Source organism: Gymnoscopelus braueri, assembly GCF_963280865.1.
Source record: "Gymnoscopelus braueri genome assembly, chromosome: 19".
Taxonomy (NCBI): Eukaryota; Metazoa; Chordata; class Actinopteri; order Myctophiformes; family Myctophidae; genus Gymnoscopelus; species Gymnoscopelus braueri.
The window spans coordinates 39,332,671-39,360,454 of NC_137621.1; the positions used below are offsets into that span (position 1 = coordinate 39,332,671).

General features: G+C 40.8%; 2 protein-coding genes across 4 annotated transcripts in view; both read right to left on the reverse strand.

The window, feature by feature from the left end:
• Positions 1–18,450, reverse strand: part of col12a1a (collagen, type XII, alpha 1a) — a 93,743-nt gene extending 75,293 nt beyond the window's left edge. For 2 of the 3 annotated variants that reach the window (XM_080414726.1, XM_080414727.1), the window contains exons 1-13: positions 18,307–18,449; positions 15,790–15,895; positions 11,710–11,829; positions 10,861–11,004; positions 9,913–9,966; positions 8,217–8,480; positions 7,509–7,673; positions 6,698–6,871; positions 5,549–5,839; positions 4,814–5,416; positions 2,706–2,984; positions 1,706–1,981; positions 931–1,203 (exon numbers count right to left, since the gene is read on the reverse strand). In XM_080414726.1, coding sequence (XP_080270852.1) covers positions 931–1,203; positions 1,706–1,981; positions 2,706–2,984; positions 4,814–5,416; positions 5,549–5,839; positions 6,698–6,871; positions 7,509–7,673; positions 8,217–8,480; positions 9,913–9,966; positions 10,861–11,004; positions 11,710–11,829; positions 15,790–15,859 — 2,713 coding nt within the window. In that variant the 5' untranslated portion in view covers positions 15,860–15,895; positions 18,307–18,449. Of the gene's footprint in view, positions 1–930; positions 1,204–1,705; positions 1,982–2,705; positions 2,985–4,813; positions 5,417–5,548; positions 5,840–6,697; positions 6,872–7,508; positions 7,674–8,216; positions 8,481–9,912; positions 9,967–10,860; positions 11,005–11,709; positions 11,830–15,789; positions 15,896–18,306 lie in introns of all 3 variants that reach the window. The other variant, XM_080414725.1, reaches the window with a different exon arrangement.
• A 2,166-nt stretch (positions 18,451–20,616) lies between these two features.
• On the reverse strand, positions 20,617–27,690 carry LOC308074960 (cytochrome c oxidase subunit 7A2, mitochondrial-like). The gene is made up of 4 exons (XM_080414528.1): positions 27,598–27,690; positions 23,912–24,001; positions 21,341–21,425; positions 20,617–20,886 (listed from the first exon to the last, which is right to left on the reverse strand). Exons 1-4 carry the CDS (start codon positions 27,613–27,615, stop codon positions 20,828–20,830), a joined length of 252 nt encoding a protein of 83 aa, XP_080270654.1. The 5' UTR covers positions 27,616–27,690; the 3' UTR covers positions 20,617–20,827.
• Between the last annotated feature and the right edge of the window lie 94 nt (positions 27,691–27,784).

The following is a 27,784-nucleotide window of genomic DNA, read 5'->3' on the forward strand; positions in this document are numbered from 1 at the left end:
GGGGTCTTCAACAGGGGGTCCGGGACCCCTAGGGGGTCCTCATTTACTACAGGGGGGCCGCCAAATCTTTGTGTGATAGGACTTTTTTTTTTACATTAACCACTTGACTTGACCTATAGAATCCCTATTCTTAGGAGAACTTTAGCCAACAATAGCAGATCTACAAGCTCACAACGCCTCTCGCTGCGAGGCGTTGTGAGCTTGTAAATCGGCTATTTTTGGCAAAGAGGTATAGGTGTAGAGGGAAAAAAAGAGCAGATCAAGTAAAAAACTAAAAAAAGTTTTATCTGAAACAATTTTATACAATATAGTGGGGGTCCCTGCTTAATTTCTCTCTCAGCTAGGGGGTCCTTGGTCTGAAAACGTTGAAGACCCCTGGTCTACATGCAAACCGTGACACATTCATCACCATCCTAAGAAATCTAGGAGGGGCTTTGGAACAGTGGGTTTGCACCACACGTGACTTAAACATCTATGAAAAAGCAGAATTGTGGAAAAGAAGTGAGACGCTCCACGCAAACTAGCAACCTCCAGGTTTCCCTGCCTCTTGAGAGGCGGGACAACTCAGTGCAGTGACCAATCGACCAATCACCCACTCGCCGTGACCATGGCAGCAAGCCACGTGTCACACTTCTCTCTCACATCTGCTGTAGAATAAATTAAAAGGGATAGTTCACCCCCAAAATGACTTATTTTTCAATTGATTGCTCACCCCATGGAGACTTGAATTCATGGATCTTTTTTAGTTTTTGTCGCATTCCTAAGCCAATAATTTGATGACCAGCGGAACCGATTCCGGTCATCAAATTATTGTCGTAAAAAAATATCCATGAATTCAATTCGATAGGAAAAAAATGTCATTTTGGGGGTGAACTATCCCTTTAATACCTAAACATTATAAGTAAACATTACAAAAAAAGTGTCTTTTACCTTCCAAAGTTGTTCCGATGCCTAAGAGAGGCTCCCCCACACCGGAGGAGTAGCGGGCGCTGACGAACAGCTCATATTCGGTGGCGGGCTGGAGGTTCTTCAGCGTCGCCTCGGTGGTATCTCCCTTCACGGTTATCTCGTTCCTCTCTCCGGCCTCGGACGACTTGTAGGAGACCTGGTACTGGCGCACGTTCCCCGGCGCCGCCTGCCACGACAGCTTCATCGTAGATATCGTCTCGTCGAAGACGAGGAGGTCACGGGGAGACCCGAGCACTGCGAGCAAAGGAACCCGGCTTAGACATTCATATAGGTGTCTCCGCCTGCATTTAAACTTCTTTGCATCAAATGTTAAACCATTAAGACCGGGAACGCATCTGTGTCTTTTTTTAGATTCCTTTGGCTATTAAAAAATAGCAGATATACAAGCTCATAGCGCGGCACCGAGTGCCGCGCTACAAGCTTGTAGATCTGCTATTTTAGAAAAATCGTGAAAATGTGTGCAAATCTTTATACTGTATATATTTTTTAAGTGAACATTTCTAAGTAAAATCTTTGCTTCTGGGGGTCCCTGGAACGAAATATTTTGAGATGGGGGTCCGCGACCAAATACATATCATTTTGGGGGTCCTTGACATGAAAAAGTTTGAGAACCACTGATACAGCAACAGCAAAAAAACTGTTAGGATTTAGAAGACATTTTGTAGAATCGGAACCTCAGGCCTTAATGGGTTATTAACATGTCTAAAAAGGCTGACCACCATCTTTCTTTCCTCACCTTCCTTCGTGGTGCCGTCCACCTCCATACCGTCACCAATGCCCGAGCCATATTCAGCAGACACAGACACACGGTAGGTGGTGATGGGGAACAGTTCCACGAGAACTATGGTCGTCTCTGCCCCGATGGTCTGGGCGTTCAGCGTGTCTCCGGCCCCACTCAGCGGGACATAGGAGAGGTGGTATCTGATCACGTCGCCCGGAGCGGACTGCCACGACACCCTGAAACTGTTCGTCGATTCCTCCGTCACTCGCAGGTTCCGTACGGGTCCTTTTTCTGAAAGGCAAACAACGTGGGGGTTGTTGGGGGCGAAAGGACTTGTACAATCGTTTCAAATGAGAGTGCATGACATATAGGTTCTGTTCTTTTAAGTGTATTCCCGGGGTTTCCAGAAGGGTGGCACATCCGTTTCCTGATCCAATTTCATTTTCCCATAGCTTCATTTTGATTGGCTCGGCAGTAGATTTGAACTAGAAACACAAATGAAGGTGTCATTTGTGTTTTCTCCGGTTCAAATCTGCAGCCGGGCCAATAAAATTAAGGGGTAAATGAACGGGAACAGGAAACTGGTATGCCATCTTCTGGAAATCCAGGACTACAGTATGCACATCAGCCACATTAGAAAGAAATTGGACCTCTTCTTACTTCCTTCACAGGTGTTACCAATGATACTAATGAAGGCTCTGTTCCATTCTGGTCAAACAGAGTCAGGGTGCTGATATTGTGCATGTTGGCTCACTGGAGACACTCTGCTACACCAGTGGTTCTTAAAGTGTGGACCAGGTACCAAATGGACCCTTACGGGTCCATTTGGCTCTGAGTTATGGGGGTCCTTCAAATTAAAAGGTTTGAGAATCACTGTGCTACACTAAATGGAGCAGAGCCTTCATTAGAATCATTGGTAACACCTGTGAAATAAGTAAGGAAGAGGCCCAATTTCTTTCCAATATGGCTGCTGTACATAGAGCCTATTGCAATGAACTGACCCAGCGTTACGCACCTTCCAGAGTGGTCTCTTCGCCCGTCAAAGGGAAACTATCCCCTTGGGGGTACTGGGCGAGGACATTGACCTCGTACATGGTGACGGGGAAGAGGTGCGGCAGCACGGCGGTGGTAGTGTCGCCTGGCACCGCCAGCGAGACGTAGTCTCCGGTGGTGTCCTCGGCCTTGCGGAAACGCACCAGATAGGACGAGACGGCGGTGGAGGCAGAGGTCCAGCTGGTGCGGAAGCTCCTGGAGGTCACCTCTGAAAACACCAGGTTTCTGGCTGGAAGCAGACCTGCAAAAGAAAAGCTCATCGGTCAGTCCTGCAGGCATGAACCGCGTTAAGGTGTCACTCAGTATACCGTCACGCTCTGTTCTATTCTACTTCTGTCTAGGTATAGATCAGAAATATTGTTTTGTATAAAAACAGTTAATCGAACTAATATCATCAATTAGAAAAAAATCACACCCTGTGTGAAGTGGGCGGTGTCTTGCTAGCTAATCACAATACTGAATGGAGTCGATCAATCATGTACAAAGGATAAATACATTTATTGAAACACTCTTTATGATGGACAAAACCATAACTTGAAAAAAACCAAATTTTGGTTTTTTTCAAGTTATGGTTGCTTATATAGGGCTATGCACATGTGTCATGTGACACTGGCCAATCACAGTCCTGAATAGGCTGTGATTGGCCAATCACAGCGCAGGATAATTCTACTAATTTCCTGGGCCCAGATCACAGCGCAGGAAAATGTACATTTTTCCAAATCTCACTTATAGGGGCGGTTTCACCGCCCAAAAATATATAGATTTGAATAAAATACTCTTTGGGGTGGTTGAATTTTCTTTTCTTTTGGGGTGGGGCATGTCATTATAGGCAAACATTTATTAAAATCGAGGTGCAGATAGTCAGGTGATTAAGACGCACACCACATAATCTCTGAGTCCCCGGTTCGATTCTCGGGCTGGGCAGACCTTTGCTGCATGTCACTCCCCAACTCTCTCTCTCTCTCTCTCTCTACACTGTAACTATCAATAAGGGCAATAAAATAACTGTAAAATAAAAAAATAACTAGCTGATCTACATGCTCACAATGCATCACATTGCAATGCATTGTGAGGTTGTAGAAGGACTGTTTTGGTGTGACACTGTTGTTAGTGTTGTATGAAGTATGAAAAAAAATTATATAATAAAATCAGTTTGAATGTTTTTGCATCAATTTGTTGATAAATAAAACATTAAAAATATTATTTAAAAAAACACACTTCTCGTCAATTAATCACACAAAAGTAATCGATAGAATAATCGCTAAGAAGATAACTGATAGTCGCAGCCTTACTTCTGTCCTTGCATTACTACTGCAGCCTTAGGAAATAAGTGCAGCCATTATTCTACTGCTAGGTTATAGTTACAATATATAAATATTTTTTTAAACTGCCAATCCCAAGACGTTAAGCTGGCTAATTGTTCTGTGTTTTGGGGCTGCAAGGATTCAGTATCAATAAGCTTTTCATGGAGCGTGATGTCATGCTACTGCTGTGCCGAGAAGTAGCCACGGTCCTACTCCCTCTCAGAACTGGGGTGGCCTTGTGGATCCAAATTAGGGTTGGGTAAAAAAAAAAGGAGAAGAAAGTACAAAAAAACACAGGCCTTCCAGTTGCTATAGTGTTCATAAAACAGTAAACGATAGCAAATGGTGTGAGAGAGCTCCCCTGAGCAGCAAGCGTGCGGTTTTCCGGTATTTGTGGACGTGCTAAGCTCAATTGAGTTCACAATGTTTTTCTTGTGTCTGCTTGTCTCAATGCCAGTATAGTTGAAAGGGGTCAGAATCAAGAAATAATTGAGACATACTGTAATATAATGCTGTATGTATGTGACCTTTCCTTGATTACATTGGTCCAATGCCAATACGAGCAATCTCGTAAAGGGCAGAGCGATGGTAAATGTGTTCTACAAAGTTGAAACAACATGTAATAAAGTACATGCGGACATGCATGATGGTGCTAACAAGGACGAATGAAAAGTAAGTTAGCAGCAATGATTTTACATGTGCAACAAGAGCAGAGCCCAGGGTTCCTGCACATATCGAGCATCCACACTCTAGGTCATATACTTACTCCTCTTCTTGATGTTGAGAAGCTCCTGTTCAATCCTCAGACAGATGGACTGAGTCAGTTCCTTGGAGATCCTCTGGAAGGCATCAAAGTCCTCCACCTCAAAGACGTGATTGTCCGGTGGCTGGTTGGCAATAGCCTCCAGCTCGGACCTCACCGCGTCCTTCACACCCACGGCAAAGATCTCCACGTCGTTGTTCCTCAGTTTGGTCGCCGCGTCCTTGAAGGAGTCGGACGACTTGCCATCAGTGATCAGGACCATGATGCGGGGCACATTTTCGCGGGCGCCACGCAACGGGATGAAGATCTTGTCCTTGACGTAATTCATGGCTTTGCCGGTGTTGGTGGAGCCGCCGCGGTAGGGGAAGGTGCGCACGGCCTTGACCACAGCGCTGAGGTCGTGGTGGGTGTTGAGGGCGAACTCGGTGTGTGGGTCTCGGCTGTACTGCACCAAGGAAAGCTGGATCTTGTCGGCCCCGACGTCGAAGGAGTTGACCAGGACCTCCAGGAAGCCGCGGACCTTAGCAAAGTTTTGTAATCCAATACTGTAAGAGCCGTCGACCAGCAGAACCACGTCAGCCTGCACATCCAGTCCCAGAGAGCATTCTGGGTAAAAGGACATGAAATCACGGATTACTTACAGATCTTGTATTGTACGGTGAAGTATGCATGAGTGAAGGAGTTATTTTGGGCATGAATTCTTGTCATATAAGCAGTGGAGGAGTGTCGGTCGCTCACCAGTTGACACCTTGACGGGCTGGGTCTTCTCCATGGCCATGACGGGCTCACTGGGGGTCAGGCCTTTGAGGGCGTACAGATGGATTTCATACTCCGTCTCAGGAGACAGGTCCCGGACGTTGATGTTGGTCTGGGTGGCCCCTGTGTACAGCTCCTGGCGCTTCATGCCCGGCACCATGGGGTTGAGTGTGATCTTGTAGCCGGAGATGTTATCCAGAGAGGGATCCCAGATGACCCGCATAGACTTGGAGGCGATCTCTGTCACCTGCAGGTTTGAGGCAGGCTCCACCACTGCGGACACAGAGAGATGTCTTAGATAGAGCATGAGGAACAAGCTTTTGATGCATGCTTCCTTGGCCGACAAGCTATATACAATGTACTGTAATGTATACATTGTTTTTCTTTGTTGAGTTTAAAGCTGCAATTTGTATACTTTGTTTATTTTGAATGAAAGGTTATTTTAACCAATCTAAATAGTAGAGTATGTTATTATAATATAACTAGAACATCTACAGTAGTGGAGGTGGTCTCCCTATACTCTTCCATTGAGAGATTTAGACCCTGGGTAATCCCTGGGTAGGACACCTACTATAGTTGACACGTAGTACTGCCTGAAACTCATAAGCACAATATCTCCTGTCGCCAACCAGGGATTCAATCTTGTACGTGCGGGAGAAGCAGGGTTTGAATCCCGGGTAGGACATAACGCTTACGGATTGCAGCTTTACATGATTAGCATTCTGATCTGTTGCACAAGGTCATGTAGTGTGACAGAAATACATTTTTTTCCTATTGAGAGTATTTAATACTAACCCATTAAGCCCTGGAACGCATCTTTTAATTCAAAAATAGCAGATATACAAGCTCATAGCGTGGCACCGAGTGCCGCGCTACGAGCTTGTAGATCTGCTATTTTTGAGAAATGGGAAAATTGTGCAAATCTTTGAATATATATATTTTTAAAGCAAACATTTGTAACTCAAATCTTTGCTTCTGGGGTGTCCCTGGAACTAAATATTTTGAGATGGGGGTCCGCGGCCAAATACATATCATTTTGGGGGTCCTTGAAAAAGTTTGAGAACCACTGATATAGCAACATGCCAACGTTCATAATGGCACACACGTTCAAATAAGAATGAGGTGACTTACTTTCCTCTCCGCTGACCAGAGAGCTGAGCTGCTCGTCGACACCAGAGCACACCTCCGTGATGATCTGCTTCTGCACGCTTTGGATCAGGTCAAAGTTGGGCACGTTGTACACATGTTTGCTGTGGGGCGTGGAGGCCATCTCCCTGAGCTCATCCTCATCCGCTCCCTTGATGCCTGAAAGGGGACCGTTACAAATGCAATGTTAACGTAAGGAGCTTTTTATCAAGGGCTGTCCCCCTCATAGGCGAATTACCCATTCATCGGTCAGTTTGATCTTAGTCGACCAAGACTGCGTTAGATGATCCGTGGTTTTTATGCCCCGTGCTGAATTCATTATTTCTTGCTGAATTATGCGCACATCTCTTGTAAACTCTAGACATAATCCTTTAATTAGACCAGTCTGTAGGCCAATAGCCAGTAGCCATTGTGAAATCAACATTAGGATGTTCATTTCTCAACCTTACCAGCCTGAAAATGCTGGTCTTTGCATGATTGTAGGCTGCAAACACAGTTTTACAGATTTGCTGATAAAATCAACGAATCGATTAGTAGATAAATTCCTATTAGTCGTCTAAGAATGAATTTCGTCGTTTTTATCTCACAGTCTGCATGCGTGTGTGGGCTACTGTGGGCTAGAGTTATAGGCATGTGTGAAAGGTTATTACGTGAGTAATACACAAAGTACAATAGGGATCTTTCAACCGAGATCCAATGGAAAATCAGGCCTTGTCCAAGAACGGCCTTGTTCTTGGTTCTTGGCTTTTTCACTTGGGAGAACAACATTTCGGTAAAACAGAACAATAAACCATACCTAGGACAAAGATTTCCACTCCGATGTTTCTGAGTCTCTTAGCGTACTCCTCCACTGGGTCCTGAGATTTTCCGTCAGTGATGATCATGGCTACCTTTGGAAATGCTTTCCTGGAACCGCCCGCCTCCGTGAAGATATTTTGCAGCAGATAATCGATGGCATCCCCTTTAGAGAGAGCAGAGAGCGTATGCAAAGTCAAGTCTTCACCAGCAGCTACAATGGAATTTGGGAAGTGGTCTAAGAATTTCCATAAACCACACCAAGCTGGTGTCCCTATTTTTGTACATATAATTATTATATGTTCAAAAATAATACAAAACAAATTCAAAAAATTCAAAACTAATCTCAAAATGTTTGAAGATATTTTCGCTATTTTCACAATTGTTTGAACATTTTCACTGCACCACACCATTGTACGATGAAATATAAAATCGGGCTTAAACCCTATATATATATACTTTGTTGACCGGAGTTCCCCAGGGGTCTATGCTGGTGCCCCTCCTTTTTTCCCTATACATGAAATCTCTTCACTGAACATACTGTAGACGATCTACAAGCTCATAACGTGTCGTGGCATGTCGACGCATTGTGAGCTTGCAGATCGGCGATTTTTGCCAAACGTCTGCCCCAAAAATAGGGACACTGGGATTGATGGGGTTAAGTGGATTTAAGCATCTCAATTACAGCAGCCTATTGCCCTGGTTATACCTGTCATTGTGTTTCCTCCCTTGTAGGGTAGGTTGCTGACAGCACGGAGCAGGTCTCCTCTCTTGGGGTAGCGGGTGAGGGGGAACTCTGTGCGGGTGTCTGTGCTGTACTGGACCACGGCCACACGGGTCTTGTCCTCGCCGATGTCAAAGGCGCCCGCCATGGCACCAATGAAACTGCGGATGTGCTTGAAGTTCTCCCTGCCCACGCTCCATGACCCGTCCACCAGGAAAACGAGGTCCGCAATGGCACTGACCGAACACTCTTGAGTGAAAAGAGTGTGAAGAGAGAAGGAATTAGTCACATAAGGCCACAGAATCAAAAAAATGATTTTTGATCCAGATTAAGTCTGTTTGTGGCCATGATCCATGGAAATTCTGAAAACACTGGCAACTGCATAATTCTACTATAAATATAAATATAGGCCTATTCCCAGAAATGTGCCATAAAGACATGGTCCTTTTGAAAAGTGAGGTGCCAAGGTATGGCTGTAACATCTTGGTGTTTGAACCGTATTCTTACACTGGCACACTTCTTACTCCAGGGGCCTGAATAAAAATGAAAGGCCCTGACAGCTAGTTGGATGGTTGATAGAACACATTCTGACATCAAAAGGAATGTCATACAATGGCGAGCAGGGCCAAACAGTGGGCTGGTATAGTCATTCCAGCAGATATACAGACAAAAATGTGCCTTTATAGACCAAACAATCAACAAAGCTCTTACCACAGATGTGCGTTTTTACGCGTCCAACCCTGGTGGACTTTAAATCATAGATGAAATTCTTTGGAACGTTCGAGATAACTCTATTGGAATAATTGGCAGGACTTCTGTGGATGGTCTTTAATCCCCTGTCCCCCAGGTCTCATTGACTCTCAATTCTGTTTCTCACATCTTGTTATCCTCACTTTTTAAAGGGTCTCTTTTTTTTGTTCTTTTCTTCCCAATTCTTTGACAAAACGTCAAAACGAAGGCATCAAAGTCGGGCTTTAGCCGCGTTAATTAGGGTGGTTGTGAAAGAGGTCCTGCAGTGAGCGTTCTACCAGAAATAAAGTTTTCGGAGCATCTGGACCTATAGGAGTACAGTTTCCAGCAGAAGAATCAACATGTTAAGAGGGAAAGAATGACTGTGGGCCCACTGTCACTCCGCGCGCTGGACTCCTCGGACAGCAACAGAAGACTGACTGAGAAGGAGAGAGGACTTGTGATGGAGAGCTGTAATCCTTTCCACATCTTTTAACAGTTAAACAGACAACGCTCACAGCGAGCTGGCACCACGGTGACGTCCTTTAACACTCTGCCCGGGGATTATGGGGAGCTTTAAAAAGCTCCCAGTCTCTGACCCCCCCCCCCCCCCAAACTTCATGACGCATAGCAGCACACTGTCTCCTAGCTTCAAGCCTTCCTATCCAGTTTTTCTTTTTTTTGATGTGCAGACTGGTTCCAATTAAGGGGGAAATAATGTGTGCGTTCCCAGCCACTGTCGGAACCCCCTGTCTGCTTTACCCAGTGACAACCCGCTCAGCACAAGGTGGAATGTAGGTCTGAGCAAATTATTCCAGTGTAGAAAAAATATTATGATGGAAGTCCCATGGAAAAACATCTATTAAAAAGAAGGGAAAAAAACGGGAAAGCTGCGTGTGCGCAGGATAGACACGGACCAGATTCTAGTTGACACCACAGTAAACATACTCACTGATTGCATCTGACTGTGGCCTCCTGACTCGTCCGGTGGTGTTGCTGGACTGGACTGAAACACAGGAAAGGAAACACTCGCCGAGTTAGCAGAAAGCGGGAGCGGCCCTTGCACATTTTGCCGTCCCCCTGCATCACGTGTGTTTTCTTCACAGCGGAAAAGAGCAAGAAAATCAACATTTCATAAAAGCCGGTCAACGGGATCAAAACCGCGAGCACACAAACACATTTCTTTCAGCTACATTAGCGGTGAGTATAAACAGCGGGTGATTTGGGTCTCAACAAACAGACGGGATTCTCTCCCCTCTTCCCTTCTGTCATATGTGGCTGGAGGAAGCTGTTCGTCTATGACGAGGCGGAGAACCACAGCGTTTTCAGCTGTCAGATGTGTTATCCTGTAGGACAGTCTAGTTCTCGTAGGATAGTTTAGTCTAATAACTCCTTCCATCTCCCACAGCCAGAAACAACCCTGTACAGTTTGTCCGACTCCCGCTCTCATCCCTCACACCTGTCAACGCTCATGAATTGCTCCATATAGAATGAATAGGAAAAAAGTGGACAAGACGACTGTCACAAGTACCCTAGATGATTTCCTGGGTAAATTTTTGGGTTAGAAAATGATGGTTCTACTATAAAATAAAACTCTGTGGGATGTTAAAGTACATTAAAATCATTGAATGAATCCACAAAGAGTCCTATTCGTTGTCAATGGAGCATGTTACAGTAACTGGCCAGTTATTATACATCACATTAAACCACTCAATTTCACAGCACTGCTTTGAAAACTTTAAACTTTCAGCTATTAAACTTATCCAAAATGACTTATGCCCATATCAAGTGCATGCCTACTGGTCATTAACGCTCCAGATCTGATCTGCACATATACATCTTGAATCGTAAAAGCAGCTTCTTCCAAAGCAGTCCAACCGTGCGTGAATGGTGCACTTACTGGTGAGCTGTCCAAAGACGGGGATGCTCTCATCTGCCCCATTGTAGGAGAGGATGGACACCGAGTAATCCAGGTCAGGTGTCAGGTCAGTAATGGAAGTCTTAGTGGCAGAGGAGGCAAGGCTAAACTCTCTGGATGGTTCATCTGGTAGAGGAAAAGACATTTCAAAACATCAATTAGAGCCATGATGCAGCTTAGGCACTTTTTTGGTTGGAGGAAGAATGGTTTGGACAACAGTAGAATGACAGTTCTCGCTGGAGTGTTTGTCATCAGCAGTGGTGGAAAGTAACTAAGTACATTTACTTAAGTAATGTACTTAAGTACAATTTTGAGGTATTTGTACTTTACTTGAGTATTTCCAAATTCCAATACTTTTACTTCTACTCCACTACATCTCAGAGGCAAATATTGTACTTTTACTCCACTACAATTATTTGAAAACTTTAGTTACTAGTTACTTTTCAGATATAAATTATGATATTATGAAACATACATTAACAACTTTAGCCCTATTTTATACATAGGCTATTTGAAGATATAGCCCGCATCGCGACGGGTTGTGATCTTATAGATCTGCTATTTTAAAAAGTTTAGTACTTACTAATTTTAGTACTAATTTTGATGCTAATACTTTTTTACTTTTACTCAAGTAAATTTTGAATTCTGGACTTTTACTTGTATTTCTATATTGCAGTATTGATACTTTTACTTAAGTAAAGAATTTGAGTACTTTTTCCACCACTGGTCATCGGTACAGTAGTAGGTAGAGTAGGTGTTTTAACTAAAGAATGACCGCCAGAGGCGGGGCTATGAGCACAGCATTTCCTGATGAAACAGCATCATACTAACCTGATTCTGATGCCGTTACTTGTAACCTGTAGCCCTCTATCCTCGACGGGGGTTTTCTCCATGACATTTGCACTGTGTTCTCATTTAGAATTTTAAACTTCAAGTCTGAAGGGGGCTCCACTGCAAATAAGAGACAGGCCAATGTTAAAAAAAAACGTAGCCCTGGACACAGAGCTGTATAAGAGCTGCTATATTTCTGATCAAATCAAAGCAAAGCATTTTCTGCTCATGGCATTCAACATTGAGCCCAACGACAAACACTTCATGACTGAAGTGGAGACGTTCGTTGTTGGGGACAGACGAACAGGACTGACATCCAACTTTGTGAAGGTGACAAATAAGAGAACACAGAACAACACTGGGGGGAAGTGTGAGAAGCCATTTTCGGAGGAAAAATGGCATTTGTTTGAGTTGCGCGACCGAGACGGCCAGCAAACTCAAGCACTGGGATACACAACATGTGCAACGACTCCACACAGACTTTTATCATAATGCAAACATTGAGGTGAACCATACAACACATGCTGAGTGCAATCATTACAGTGCATGCCCCAACCAGCCCCCCTCCCCCCCCCAAACTACACAGCCAAATCCAGAATGTCAATTTAACCACTTACGCCCTGTTCAAAAATTGTCAAAAACATTCCAAAAATAGCAGTGATAGCCAATCTACTTGCTCACAACGTGTCACGCCATGACGTATTGTGAGCTTGTAGATCTGCAATTAATGCAATTTCTGAGGATTTCTGACCATTTTTGCCTATAATTACATGCCCGGTATAGGGACGCCAGGTTGAAAGTGGTTAACTCTGAAAGAAAGACATATTTTTACACTTTCAGAGTTAAATTAATACTCCGGATTTTTTGCTGTTCAAGATGCTTTCATTATGGTAGATCTCAGCAATATCAAAGTACAAAGACAATTTCATTCTCAAGTCACTGATTATACAATGGAATAAGGTTGCCAGTGAAATTATTGGCATGACAATGACATGAATTGACACCATATATGTTATATATAGTATCTAAACATATTTAAAACGAATCTGAAGTGTTTTATTCTGTTGTTGTTGTTGTTAAGACTCTTTACACAAGTGATTGGCACACATCCATTGCAAACCTCTCAAAAAGAATACACAATTCGTCGCAGAGGACTCTTGTGTACGTTCTTTTCATTGGCAGCGTAAATGCATGAGATGGCGTGAGACGGCATGAGTGGACAGGACACTACTTTGGACAACCATTAACGGACAGACGAAGCGTGTACAATGAGGTGAACACAAGAAAACATCGCCTCCACACATGGAGCTGGCTTGATCACAGCCGTCATGCATCATGTACAGGAGAAAGTTGTTTGGGTCAACAACTTTGATTGATTGGATGGGAGTTTCCATGTACAATCGGGACCAAACAGACAGAAAGGACAAGACATATTTTAAAATGATATTCTTCCTCATTGGTTCTTGGCATGCAACCTTCCGTAAAGTTAGTAACCGGGGGAAAGGAGAGGGAGGGAGACTCGGAGGCTACTGTGTTAAAAGGCAGACATTACATTAGAGAATAAAAACAAGAGGGAAACAATGAGAAGGGTCTAAACTACTACTGGTCAACTTCATTTATATGAATATGCTGTTAATGTGACCCCCCGGTATAGCAAATACTAGATTATCATTTATCTCACACATGCTTAGTTTATAAAGCGAAAAACATATTAGAAAAATAATTTTGGCGTAGAATTTCTTCAAAATGTTTTCAATATTGCACTTAAAATAATTCATAAATATCCATGCATAATATACAAAAACACAGCTAATTAATGTTACTTAATAAATAACTGAATAGTGGGACAAAAGCTTCTTATGGAACTAAAATTAAACTAATCTAATGGCATTAACAAGAACAACCAGTTACACTACTCTAGATAGATCCTAGTGCTTCGTCTTGGCGCCAGTCGGCAATGGGGGATGAGAGAAGCTAGAAGGTTTAGCATGCATTCAGGACACTGGACGTTCTGTCGTAACAGAGGCATGCAGTATTGAGATGGCAGCTGGGCCAATGGGATGCGAGAATATCATTATAAAATACACTTTGGAGGAAGAAGCCATAGTTCAGGACACACTGAATGCACAGGCAGATGACAAAACAGGACCTGAGGCAAAATAACCAACCTGGCACTTCAACTCAAACGGCCCCGCCTGGGCCATGTTCCCCCTGATGAATCCACGAGTGCTCATCGCCAACGTCACACGCACTTGTGTGGAGGTGTTAACGGGTGCTAATATGTGTGTGTGTGTGTGTGTGTGTGTACAGTATGAGGATAGTTGTGGTAGGTACTGTAGTTAGGTAAGGGAAGAGTTATAAAAGAGCGTGACAGTGGATGAGGATGAAAATTTCGTGGTGGTGGTGGTCTTCATTCACACGAGCAACGCGCTTGACTCTCTGCAGGGTTTTTTTCCCTCTCTTTTCCAGTGCAAGACGCTTGGAAATGTCTTTGATTTACAGCACAGTTGTGTAAACAATTTAAAATAAATTAAATAAAAGCTCTTGTTGGAAATGGATATTATCAAAATAAGAGGTTTCCCCCGTCAGGTAAACAGATGTCTGCCTGACCAACTGCTAATCAGAGGACACCTCAGAGGCGTCTAGGGGCCCGAGTCTGGCTACTGTTCTGTAACCTCTGTCTCCAGCCAGCCAGTCAAGTCTCCTGCTGTTGCCAGGAGGAGAGAGAGAGGAGGAGGAGGAGAGAGAAGGGAAAGAGCTCTGACTCTCCCAAAGAGGCAGAACAGATGCCAAAGTAATTCCACAACATGTGCTGACATTAAACATTACTGCATATTAACTTTCCATATGGATTGCAACTCAGCGTTTTCTCGAATGCCCGCAAAAAGAAGCCCGAGAAAGGCTCTTTGTCTTTACGCTGTCTGAGGATTAATTTGCGATTCTCGTATTACATCTTTCCATTCCGTTAGTGAAGATATATGGGAGCAGACATTAGACTCTCCCCCTGCGGAAGACTTTTCAGGGGGAAAGAATCCGATTTTTTTTCCGTTCCACATTTCCATTTTGGGTTTTCGGTATTGTTTGGACTGAAAATGTTGGTATATCAAATTACACAGAGAGACATTTTGTTTAAACTATCAACAGATAATTAACACACAATCTAACAGATTAACTCATTTGACATGTAGCCTACAGTATGTAATAACTCTTTCTATATATCAAAGAAATGACTACTGCATTTCATTGGAGAATTCAGAATAGCAATATTGCCACAACTGTATATAACCATTTCAGCCTGGACTTACAAATAAGAAAAACTAGTTAAACCTTAATGCTTCAAAAGTCGTTACTAAATTATAACTGAGGGCTCTGAAGTATCTATGCCCAGCTGGATTTGGCAATATTCCTGCCAAACTTTGGTTTGGACACAGAGTAGAGCCTTATATCATAAAATCAAATGTAAGAGAGAAACCACTAAGCAATTACGGGGAAACATGAATCCATGAAATGACTTTTGTTACATTTCTGGTAGGCTATATGCCCTGTTGTTGAAAGGCATATAATCGTAAATTGTAAAAGAAAGAAATGTGGACTTGGCCAAATCTCTAAGAGAAAATGGTATCTGGACTTGAATTTTAAACCAACATAATTCCAGCCTAAGTTAGAACAGAACCAAGATTTGGATTTCTGTGATCAGTAGCCTACTCTAGACACAAAAATCTGAAAGGATTATTTTTTTTACAAAAGGACACATATGTCTCGCCAGATAAAATAAATGTAACAAAAGTCATTTGACATACACAGTTAATTAGCATACACGTGAAACTGGATATAACTTTATTCAAATGATCAACACAGACACTTGTTGCAGTAATTCCATAATGATGGCTCTGAATGAAAAGAAATGCATAAAAAAAACACCTACAGGTCAAACCCTGTAACTTAAATCCTTCTTGCATAAGTGAAAAAGATACAGTGAGAGGAAAACGAGAGAGGGAGAGGGAGAGAGAGAGAGAGAGAAAGAGAGATGATGATGATGTGTGAGAGGAGAGGAGGGGAGGGGGTGGTGGTGGCATTTACCTTGAGCTTCAACGGAGGAGAACAGAACTGCAACGAAGGCAGCGGTGGCTAATGAAAGCCCTATCTTCATCTTTAGCTGTCGTGGGTCAGCAGCGCATGAATGAATCTGAGGGGCACAGACGGGCAAAGTGACTTGCAGCCGAGAGGATGGGCACAGAGCTGGCACAGGCACCAGGCTAGAAAGTGTCACAGACACATTGACACACAGTGGTGTAAAGTCACTTAGTACATGTACTCAAGTACTGTACTTAAGTACAATTTTGAGGTATTTCTTACTTTACTGGTGTATTTCCAATTTCCATTACTTTTACTTCTACTCCACTACATCTCAGAGGCAAATATTGTACTTTTACTCCACTTCAATTATTTGAAAACTTTAGTTACTAGTTACTTTGTAGATTTTGATTATTATTACAAAACACACTGATTAACCACTTCAGCCCTATATATATATATATATATATATATATACATTTCGGCATTTTGAAAATAGCAGATCTACAAGCTCACAATGCTTCATCAGCATTATAATTTTTTTTAATGTATAATGCAAAATGAGTACTTTTAGTACTTTAAGCATATTTTGATGCCGATACTTTTACTCAAGTACATTTTGAATACGGGACTTGTAACAGCTAGAGTAACATTGCAGTATTGATACTTTTACTTAAGTACAAAATGTGAGTACTTTTTCCACCACTGCAAATCAACCGTCTATCAACAAACCAAGAATAATTGTTATCATTCAATAGGCTCTATGCACAGCAGCCGTATTGTAAGACATTCACAGGTGTTACCAATGATACTAATGAAGGCTCTGTTCCATTCTGCTCAAACAGAGTCAGGGTGCTGATATTGTGCATGTTGGCTCACTGGAAACACTCCCAAATTTACGGGTGTGTAACTCTGAGAGTGTACAAATGGAACCAAATGGACCCCCATTTGGTTCCATTTGTACACTCTCAGAGTTACATCTGCAAAGGTCATTACTTCACCAGATTCGTGAAACGCTGAAGCCAAATGCCATCCTAACCATAGGTTGCGTGCCCCGCCTAGTGCAACAGCAGGCACACTGCAGTGCAGTGGTGGGAAAAGTACTCACGTTTTACTTTAAGTAAAAGTATCAATACTGCAATGTAGAAATACTCTGTTACAAGTTACAAGTGAAAGTCCGGAATTCAAAATGTACTTGACTAAAAGTACAAATGCCATAGGTATCAAAATGTACTTAAAGTAGGCTACAACAAGTAGAAAGTACTCATTGAGCAGAATGTCCCATTTCACAAGTTTTCAAATTTATAAAAAAAAATCGTTTGAAAATAGTAGATCTACAAGCGTACAATGAGTTGCATTGTGAGGCATTGTGAGCTTGTTGACTGGCTGAAGTCAAGTGGTTAATGTATGTTTGGTAACAATAATCAAAATCTACAAAGTAACAAGTACCCATGTTTCCAAATGATTGCAGTGGAGTAAAAGTACAACATTTGCCTCTCAGATGTAGTGGAGTAGAAGTAAAAGTACAGAAAATTGGAAACACTCCAGTAAAGTAAAGGTACATCAACATTGTACTTAAGTACAGTACTTGAGTAAATATACTTAGTTACTTAAGACCACTGATAATGATCAAAAATAGACCTATGTGTCCCAGTTCTAAAATTCTACATAAAGTAGGCTAACCATCTACATTGAGCTGACATTAAGAACTGTCTACTTAACACAAACTAAACCAATCAAACTAATTAGAGCTTCTTGCCACTGCATTTATTATTAGGCTGATTGATTCAGTAATGTGTTTTAAATGGATCGAAAACATTTTTTTACAGAAACGTTCCATCACAGCTTTAATCTTCAACACATTTAAACTAACCAACCAAGTTGTAAAAAAAATAAAATAAAAAAAATTAATTAAAATCATGAAATAGGAGCCTGGAAAGTGTTATTAGACCATTAAAAAAACTGTTATATATATATATATATATATAGCAAATATAGCAAACTTAAAAAGGAGTAGTTCACCCTAAAAATTACTTATTTTCTATCAATTACACACCCCATGAAGCCTTGAATTCATGGAGATTTTTAGTTTTTGTCACATTCCTAAGTCAATAATGTAATGACCGGGTCATCGGTCAGTAGAGACTCTTTGAGTCACTCATCTGTGAGTCTCCACCGGTCATCACATTATTGTCTCAGGAATGCGACAAAAACTAAAAAAATCTCGATGAATTCAAGGCTTCATGGTGGCAGTAATTGATAGAAAATATGCCATTTATTAGGTGAACTACTCCTTTAAATTTGGGAGAGAAAATGTCACAAAATCACAGAAAAACGCTCCTATATAGGAGCGTTTTTCTTTGATGAATTGGTTCATTTTGTGACATTTTCTCTCCCAAATTTAAAGGAGTTCACCTAATAAATGGCTTATGTTCTATCAATTACTCACTACAATTGTGTACAATTAGCCTAAACAGATCAATTTTTCGCAACAAACAAAAAAAAAAGAGAATGCCAACTCACCTAAATCAACCCAAGAAATGAACCAACAGAGTTTGAGTGCAGCCTCCCAACTATATGAGAGAAGTTTCTTCAGGAGCTAATGGGTGGACCCTTCTCTCCTCTCCTCTCTGGCTACTGGAAGCTCCACTAGCAGATGTCCAAGATCCAAGAAGGAAAAGCCTCTTTCCAAAGTGGGAAGAATCTTTCCACAACCGGCTACTTAATAGGGGGGGCAGTTCCTTCCCAGCTCTCATTTTACCATCATCACAGGGCTTTTGGTGGAAGGAGTATACTCACATGTTTTACTTGAGTAAAAAGTATCCACAAGGTAGAAATACTTCCGTTACAAGTATAAAAGTCTGGTATTAAGAATGTACTTGAGTAAAAGTACATAATGAATGAATGTCCCATTTCAAGTTTTCAAAATGTATAAATAATCTTTTGAAAATAGCAGATCTACAAGCTCACAAGCAGTTGTGAGCTTGTAGATCTGCTATTTTCAAATGGTCTAAATATATAGAGTTTAAGTGGTTAATGTATGTTTAGCAATAAAAAACGAAATCTAAGAAGTAACTAGTAACTAAAGTTTTCAAAGAATTGTAGTAGAATAAAAGTACAATATAGAGTAGAAGTAAAAGTACTGAAAGTTTGAAATACTCCACTAAAGTAAAAAATACCAAAACATTTTACTTAAGTACAGTACTAGAGTAAATGTACTTAGTTACTTAACACCACTGTTTCTTACGAAACCCAAACGGGGATGAAACATCAAACATCCCCCTTGAGACTTCTGGAAACATTGCATTCATTCTTCTCTGCATTCCTCCATCATGGAGATTACGATCACTTTTAAGTGGCTAAATAAACATGGACATTCGGGTCACAGTTGGGGAGAGAGAGAGGGACGATTTGGGCAAAACTGGCTGCGAGCCTGCGACCAACTGGCGAGAGGCTCAACAACGTCCATGATTTCCTTCCACACACTGTCGTGGAGCAGAGTGATTCTCAACCTGTGGGTCGGGGGTTTCACGTGATTTCTTTTTAGGGGTGGGGGGGGGGGCAGATTACTGTGAAGTGACTATTTAAGTACTTTTAAGACCTTTTTTTCAATGCCTAAAAAAAGAAAGAAAGAAAGAAAAGAAAAGACCATCATAAAAACTGGTCAAACATTGGGCAAATTGTCAAATAATATAAGAGGCAAAACAAATTTAAATAGTAGATCTGCTATTTTCACAAGATTTATGTGTGGAACCAAGTCGAACTAAATTGAATGCCTCTACTCCTATGTGCGTGTGCTTGTCAGAGTGTGTGTGTGTGTGGGGGGGGGGGGACTGGGGGTCCCATATGTTGACATGATTATTTTGGGGGGTCCCCAGTTGAAATATGATTATTTTGGGGGGTCCACAGTTGAAATGTGATTATTTTGGGGGTCACCAGTTCAAATACGATCATTTTGGGGGGTCACGACCTGAATAGGTTGAGAACCACTGGCGTAGCCTATACATTTATTGTGTGCACATTTTTATTTCAACTAAATCACAAGACCATGTTTTTCCCTTCGTTTAAACAGTTGGTCCTATGAGGTCCAACCACGCACACACCCCCCAGTGTATATGCTCGTGATTTCCCTCTCTCCCTCTCTTACGCACTATATTATTTATATACATGTATAGATTAAATAACAGTTTGCAGAAAAAGCACAGAAAGTACAGTTCAGTACAAAAGGATGCTAAAGGGTTCAAACCCAAGAAAGCATATGGCTTGTTTCCATATAGAGAGAGATAGATGTGTGTGTCCATGTGTGTGTGTACTTTTATATCTAGAATTAAATTGACAGGTCGTTTAATCTGCATTGTCCATTGGTCTGTCAAAAATAGTTTGTAAAAAATAAAATAAAAAGTTAGGGCTATATACTGTACATCCTAATTGTTGCATAATCTCAATACAGTGGATAAGGGGCTGCCAGCATGAAATTGTTGCAGGCTATTGGCTAGTTATTTGGTGCCCTCTACTGTTCAAAGCGAAGACATGCACATGTTTAAAGTATGGTAGTTGCCTTTGACTCACCAACACCATAAGGAATAGACCCAGCTGTATAACCACGTCATTTTATTTTATTTATTTTAGGGCATCTTTAGGTACTGCCCACTGCAACCACACCGTGCTTTAATTAAATGTTGACACAGGATGCTTTGATCGGTGGGCCAGGGAAATCAGTTGATGGTATGGTTGTGTTTTCAACGCCCAATGCCATAAACAGTGGAAATAAGACTGTCTAGTAAGTGGTTGGATTCAAGGAAGCGTGCATTTCAAAGACAAACACTACTGAACTGCTGTATATAATTTATTATATCTGGCACATTAATTGTACAATCAATAAATAATGATCCCATGCATGAAACATATAGACATTGACAGGACAAATAATCTCCCAGATTACATATCTGCACAACAGAGAAGAGAGTAATGTGGATTGCATCCAAGCTATGTGGCTTTAAAATCACTAGATAAAAAATAAAGTCTAATTTTCCAGTAAGGTGATTCACTGTGGTTTCTTGGGCATGGCTGCATTATACAACACATATACAACGTAGAAACTGCCTGTGAAGAGATAAAACAGAAGAGAACAAACATGATTCAAAATGGACAAAAAGTTAGGGTCTATATTTCGGTCGTAATCATTGCTATAGAGTATTTGTTCAGTAACAATGGTCTCCCTCTCATTCCAGCTCTTTAAAAAACAGAACATATCTTTTAGATCAGGGTACCAATTCTCAGGGGAGAGAGAACCCCAAAAAGATCATTTATCAGCTTCAAATGTTATAGGGTTCCGGTTGCATTTAGTCTGCATCACTTCCAATATCACGTCTTAATCCTGTAAGAGCTCTCTCCTGTTAGGATAACATTGGTTTCCCAACCTGAAATTGTACTTTCTGTTAACCAAAGAGCTGGCATGATCCATGTTACTCAACACTCTATAGAAAATGATTGCAATCCGAATATAGATATTTAACCAAAAAATATCACTTGATTTTACACTGTTAAAATGACATACCGAAGATAGTGAGACCAATGGTGGTTCTGTACAGAAGCGCATCCTTGGTACCTCCCTTCAGGTGGATGGGGACGCCGTTGTCTTCCTGTTCATGTGGGAGAGGAAGGTCATTCCCTCATCACAAACACATCAGTCAAACAGCCTCACTGACAGCCCACACAATAAGGATAAATGTTTACACTTTCAAAATTAAAATAAGAGTTAATATAGCTTTTCCATAATATGGATATTAGCTTGTGAAACAAATATAAAGTTAATTCCAATTTGTGTGTGGGGAACTAAATCTAAAATAAAGAGCATCATGTGTTTCAAAGTAATGTTTGAGGCCAAAAGGGACAAGTGTTTTCCTACTACATTTGTTATTGCCCAGCTGTTTTCCAAGCATTCATTAACACCACCTCAAACAGCTAGGTGGTAAACTTACCGTTTACATCAAAAGAGATCACCAAAGCAACTCGGATACAAACAATAGTATAGAACACAGTGAAGCAGCAATTACGTTTTGCTATGAGATTTAAAAGCAAAAGTAGGCTAGGTGTCAGCAGCTGTGGACGTGGTGATTTCTAGTACTATGCCTTGCAGGGATCAGCAAAGCCTTCCTCTTTGGAAGATTGATTTGGTGCAGGCGTTTTGCTTATCACGCTGCATGCAAAATTAGTACATGTTCAGCCCCAACTACAACCTACATTAGGGACAAAAACCATGATACATAGTATACTTATCTGTCAGGCTACAAAGGAGACATAACAAGATTCTGTCTCCAGAACCTGGGAATAAAGTACACACTTTAACATTAACATTATAATTTAGCATTATACTTAGCATTACCATTAGTGAAGAATGACAGTGTTGCTCAGTTCAAATACAAAGTAATGAAAACGTATTCAATGACAAGATTAAAAGGGCAGAAAAAGAGTTAACAACACTCCTATCTTCATGCCAAAATTAGGTTTTCCCCCTTTGAGTCATTGTAATGACCTATTTTATTACATGGTAGAAATGCTGGCAAATCATTTCACAACCAATAACTGGTTGGAGTTTAGACATTTAATTTAATCACAGTGGTTATCATGTGATTTACTAGATGGTTGCCAGGCAACTGCTGAGTATTTACTGTGTTTGGTATGAGGCTGGGGATCGGACCCCGACCTCCCAATCTCACGGCGGACACTCTAACCAAGGCCACTGAACTGGCTGGCCCCGAATATAGTCGATCTACAAGCTCACAACGCTGTTGGTTTTTTGAGAATGTTAATTAAGTAACTATAATCTGAAGAGACAGTAAAGTTTTTGGGACAGAGGCAATGGGCCTACAATTTCCGTTACATGAATTCAGCCAGCAGCACTAACCAGCTGAATGCAGGTTGGCTTCTTCTGTCATCAACTCATAAAAACAGCAGCAATGAAAGCATGAAGAAAATCTGCATATTTTCTCAAAACAAACATTAGCTAACCAGGTACTACACCACATACTGTATGTGGTCTGTAGACACAATTTTGTCATCAGACAAAATTGTGTCTACTTTTATAACAGCACCATAGGTTTCTGCTTGACTGCTTCATTGGCAAAGCTGTTACTCCAGAAAAGTAACATGTTTCCAACTGATGAAAGGTGTGACGTGAGTCGTGTCCAAACCGATTGTTGTTTTTGTCAATAATCATCCTTACTGTACATTCTTTGGCAAGTTTACTTCCTTCACCTGTGATATCAAAACTTAAAAAAAACAACTGCATTCTTTTCTTGAGTATAGAAAATGTTGGGGGTTGGCAACTTGGCATTCCTTTACAAACTCTTATTTTATAAATACATATTGTGTATGTCAATGCCATAATAATAACCTTTTCTTTCACGTCATTTGGATTTCCATCATTTGAAAGTATCTGCTGCCTGCCTTCTCTTTAATGCAAACAAAACCATGTGGGTTTACTGTTTAAGTTACATTGTTCACCTTTAAAGATAAACAGTTCCACTGAAGTGGAAGAGAGATTACCCAAACAGGTAATTAGGTCAAACAAACATTGCCTCTTCTTTTAAAGAGGTCACGTGGGCACTGGAAGCTTATACAAAGTAAAATCCTGTACCTCTGAGAATGTACAAAATGTAACCAAAAGGACCCATTTTATTTGTACACTCAGGATTTTATAACACTGGGGATTTGAACGCATCTGCATCATTTATTGATTTGAGCTAAAAAGCATTATTTTACACTTTGGCTATTCAAAAATAGCAGATATACAAGCTCATAGCGCGGCCGCGCTATGAGCTTGTAGATCTGCTATTTTTGAAAAATCGTGAAAATGTGTGCAAATCTTTGAATACATATTCTTTTAAAGCGAACATTTTTAACTCAAATCTTTGCTTCTGGGGGTCCCTGGAACAACATTTTGAGATGGGGGTCGTTGGCCAAATACATATCATTTTGGGGGTCCTTGACATGAAAAAGTTTGAGTACCACTGATATAGAAACATGTTTTTTTTTTTTTTTAAGACATTTTGCAGAATCGGCCTCAGGTCTTAATGGGTTAAATGCTAACAATGCCCTGCTTGGCCTTGGAGAGACTATACTGTACCTGAAACAACTTCTGTTTATCTTTGATTGTGTTCTCTACTTGTCTGCGGGCACTGCCACTGATAGTCCGCATGGACAGCTGCCGAAGACCCTGTTGACACAAGGAAACAATGAAAAGAATTTGAGCAAACCCAAGACGATGGATGACAATGACAACCACAGGTAGACAGATAAGAGAGAGATAGAGAGAGAGTAAACGAAACGGATCACCAGCACTCTCTTCCACATCCTTTTAGGAGATTTTATTATCTGGCACGGGCAGCACAACAATGGATGGACGTGTTTGGACAACATCGTTGTGTTGCCTGTGCCAGATAATAAAATCTCCCAAAAAAAGGACTTGAAGTGAGTGCTTATGTTTATGTTTATTAAAGGATCCCCATTAGAGACACATGAATGAGCCTCTTGTCTTCCTGGGGTCCTGAACAAAGCAAATACAATACAAATATACAACTAAAAATACAAGTCAAAATAAATAAAAATGTATACAAAAAAAACAGTTTGGATTAGTCCAGTCAAATTAAACAAATAACAGTTACACACTTGACAAGTTACTTGGCAAGATATCTCTTGATGTGTTTTTTAAAAGTAATTTTGTTATGGATTGTAGATAAGATGTTTTGGGCAGAGCATTCCAGAGTTCTATTGACCTATATATAAACACCAGTGAGTTTTAGAAAATTAGTTTTTAATAATAATAATAATAATAAATTTTATTTGTATTGCACTTTACATTTGAAACAAACCTCAAAGTGCTACAGTACATAATAAAACAAATAAAGAAAACCATTTGCAAGAGAATCAAAAAATCGAAAAGTCTAAAACAGGATTAAAACATGTTTAAAACAAGTTTTGGTGCTGTTTTTGTTCATATGTTACCAGAAGCTGCTCCTCTGGTGTTGTACCCAGACCCATAGAGAGAGAGAGTTCTGACACTAGCGTTCACTTCTTCGGGCCAGGTCTTCTACATAGCCGTCTATTGGAGAATAGTGACAAAGCCCTAAACCGGAAGTTCATGGAATGCATTGAAGTCTACGGCTCCTTGTAACTATTTCCAGTTACATGAACCACGTGACCGGCGCCGTTTCTGCCCCCTCATTGGCGCAACTCTCTAATACAAGGCTCTGGTTGTACCCATGTTCAGAAGTCATTTGTAAAGTCATTTGTAACTGGGGATGTTTTGGTTTAATTATTTTTGACCCCCGTAAAAGACGAGTGCTCGCATTCCTTTTGCAGAGATAAAGAGAGGGCAGGGGGGGTCAAAAGGTGACACTTACCAAACATGGCTGAGTCAATATTCAATTTACAGAATGATTTTTAATTAATTTTTTAATATTTTTGGGGCTTTTCTGCCTTTATTGATAGTACACAGTGGAGATAGACAGGAAGCAGGGAGAGAGAGAGACGGGGAGTGACACGCAGCAAAGGTCGTCCGCAACGCGCTGTCAGGCTGCATTAGAGCCTATGTGGTACGCGTAGGCCTGTCACAATTTTTGCATAATCGTCATAATCGTTTCCATGTTGAAAAATGTTAACACATTTTCAAATATATTAAAAAAGCAGAAATAGCAGATCTACAAGCTTACAACGCATCACTTCGTGACGCGTTGTAAGCTTATAGATCAGCTATTTCTGCAATTTTTACATGCATAAAATTATTAAATATTGTCAATAATTTATTTGTATATTTAAGTTATTTTTCATATCTGCCCTGTGCAATTTTTTATTACAAAGCCTAAAAGGCATTAAGAATATTCTTATGTTCCAATGTTCAATGCCAAACACACAATTCAATCGTTAATCGCAATTATTTGAGTGACAATGAATCGTCAACTTAAATGTGTAATCGTGACAGCCCTAGGTATGCGGCTATGTGCCTGGACCGCTAGGCCAGCGGCCGCCCCCAGAACGAATTTCAAGTGAGTATTTACAGTGCTGGGCAGTAGATTGGCTATACAGGAGTTGAGCTACTAGCTTAACTACATTTCCAAGTAGCTTGTGGGTAAGCGTCACGAGTCTTTCTGAATGCTATGGTACTCCTGCCAGTGCCCTTGATCAAGGTAATAGTCTGGCATTACAACTGGAGTTGGTCCCCGAGTGCTGCATGGTGGCTGCTCACTGGTCCTCATGGATGGGTTAATTGCAGAGAGGACACATTTTGCCAAGGGGACAATGAAGTCAAATCAAATCAAATGATGTACATACAAGGTTTCAAGTATTCAAATGATGTACTAGGTTTTGAAACATACCAGGTTTCAAGTAATCAAATGATGTACATACTTAGGTTTCAAGTAAGGCTGTTTTTCCTGGGTAGCTTGAGAAAAGCTACTGCTACATCACTACCCATCACAAACAATAACGAAATAATTCTCCATGTCCAACCATTTGTACCACTTAGACTAGACTGGTGTTTGCACTCTCTCTCTTTTTGGCCCGTACATCTACATAAACGTTTAGATTTCAAATATAAAGTGCTTAACCCATGACCACGGATGTTACAATTACATACGGGCCCTCAGAAGTACCCGTATGTTCCGTATTGTTCAATAAAAAGCATTTTAATCAGATAAGTGGCCATTTCCCCCGAATTTTCTCCATTATGCTTTCAATCACACGACCCTATCGGTTAGGAGGTGTATTGCACTCAGATACATTATAAATATGAGAAAATGGCCACCGATCGGATTAAAATGCTTTTTTTTTGCAAACACCAGGTTGAAGTTCATCCATAACTGTCATGATATGACAGTCATGTTTCAGGGCTACTTTTTAGACCATAGTTGGGCAACAGGCCTCTTGGCAGATCAATAATAACATTATTATTATTATTTAAAACCCAGAAAATGACATGACACATCAAAAGATTTCTTGATGTAAATAAAATCTTCCTCCACAGATGGTCAGAATGTATTTATTTACATTTCATAATTACTATAAAATGATTGACTTATTCTGTGTTTGCATTATTCTGATTTAGCAGATAAGCGATGGATAACATACACTGTCAGTTTGGCTGGCAAATGACAAATCACTCCAGCCTTAGAGAAGTAGGTTGCCATTTGAAAATAGCATTTGAAAATAGCCGATCTACAAGCTCGGCTAGTTTCATCTCTGCTCACCCTGGTTTACACCGTCCAATCACTCAATGTCATAACATGTCCTCACGAGGATTCCTCCTCAGCCACATGAGGTACAAAGTTAACTTCAATCAATGTAGCTACTTTTTCTAAGTAACTTGCGGTGTATTTTAGCTACTTATTTGAAAGATAACTCGGTATCTGTAACTCGGGTACGTTTTTATTAATAATTTTTTTAGGAAGAGTATAACTGCTATAGTTGGATGCATTTACCTAGCTTTGCCCAACACTAATGACACAATAAAACCTAATATAAACACACATCATACCATTTGATTATGACTATGAATTCATATTATCCAGACATGAACTTGACTATGAATTCATATTATCCAGACATGAACTTGACTATGAATTCATATTATCCAGACATGAACTTGGCTAACGTAGCTTAATTGTGTTTGCAGCTAGCTTAGCATGCTAAGCCGGTTAAAGACATTGAGTAACTTATCGTAATGACATTGTAACCTTAACGTTATTAGAACATTTAAAGAGGAAAGTAGCAGCACGTTGCAACAACACACAGTATCCTATAAGTTAATTATCTTACCATAAGTTGCCTGTACATGTTGACAGAATGTTAGTGGAGATATCTATAGTTATGTCACTGGGCACACCAAGGACACAGACTGACCACTGTTGCCAGGTTTAGCGAGAGAAACAAGCAACCAGGTCTAGGAAAACAAGCAACTTTTTAGGCCACTTGAGCACAAAGCACTTTAAAGTAAACCTATTAT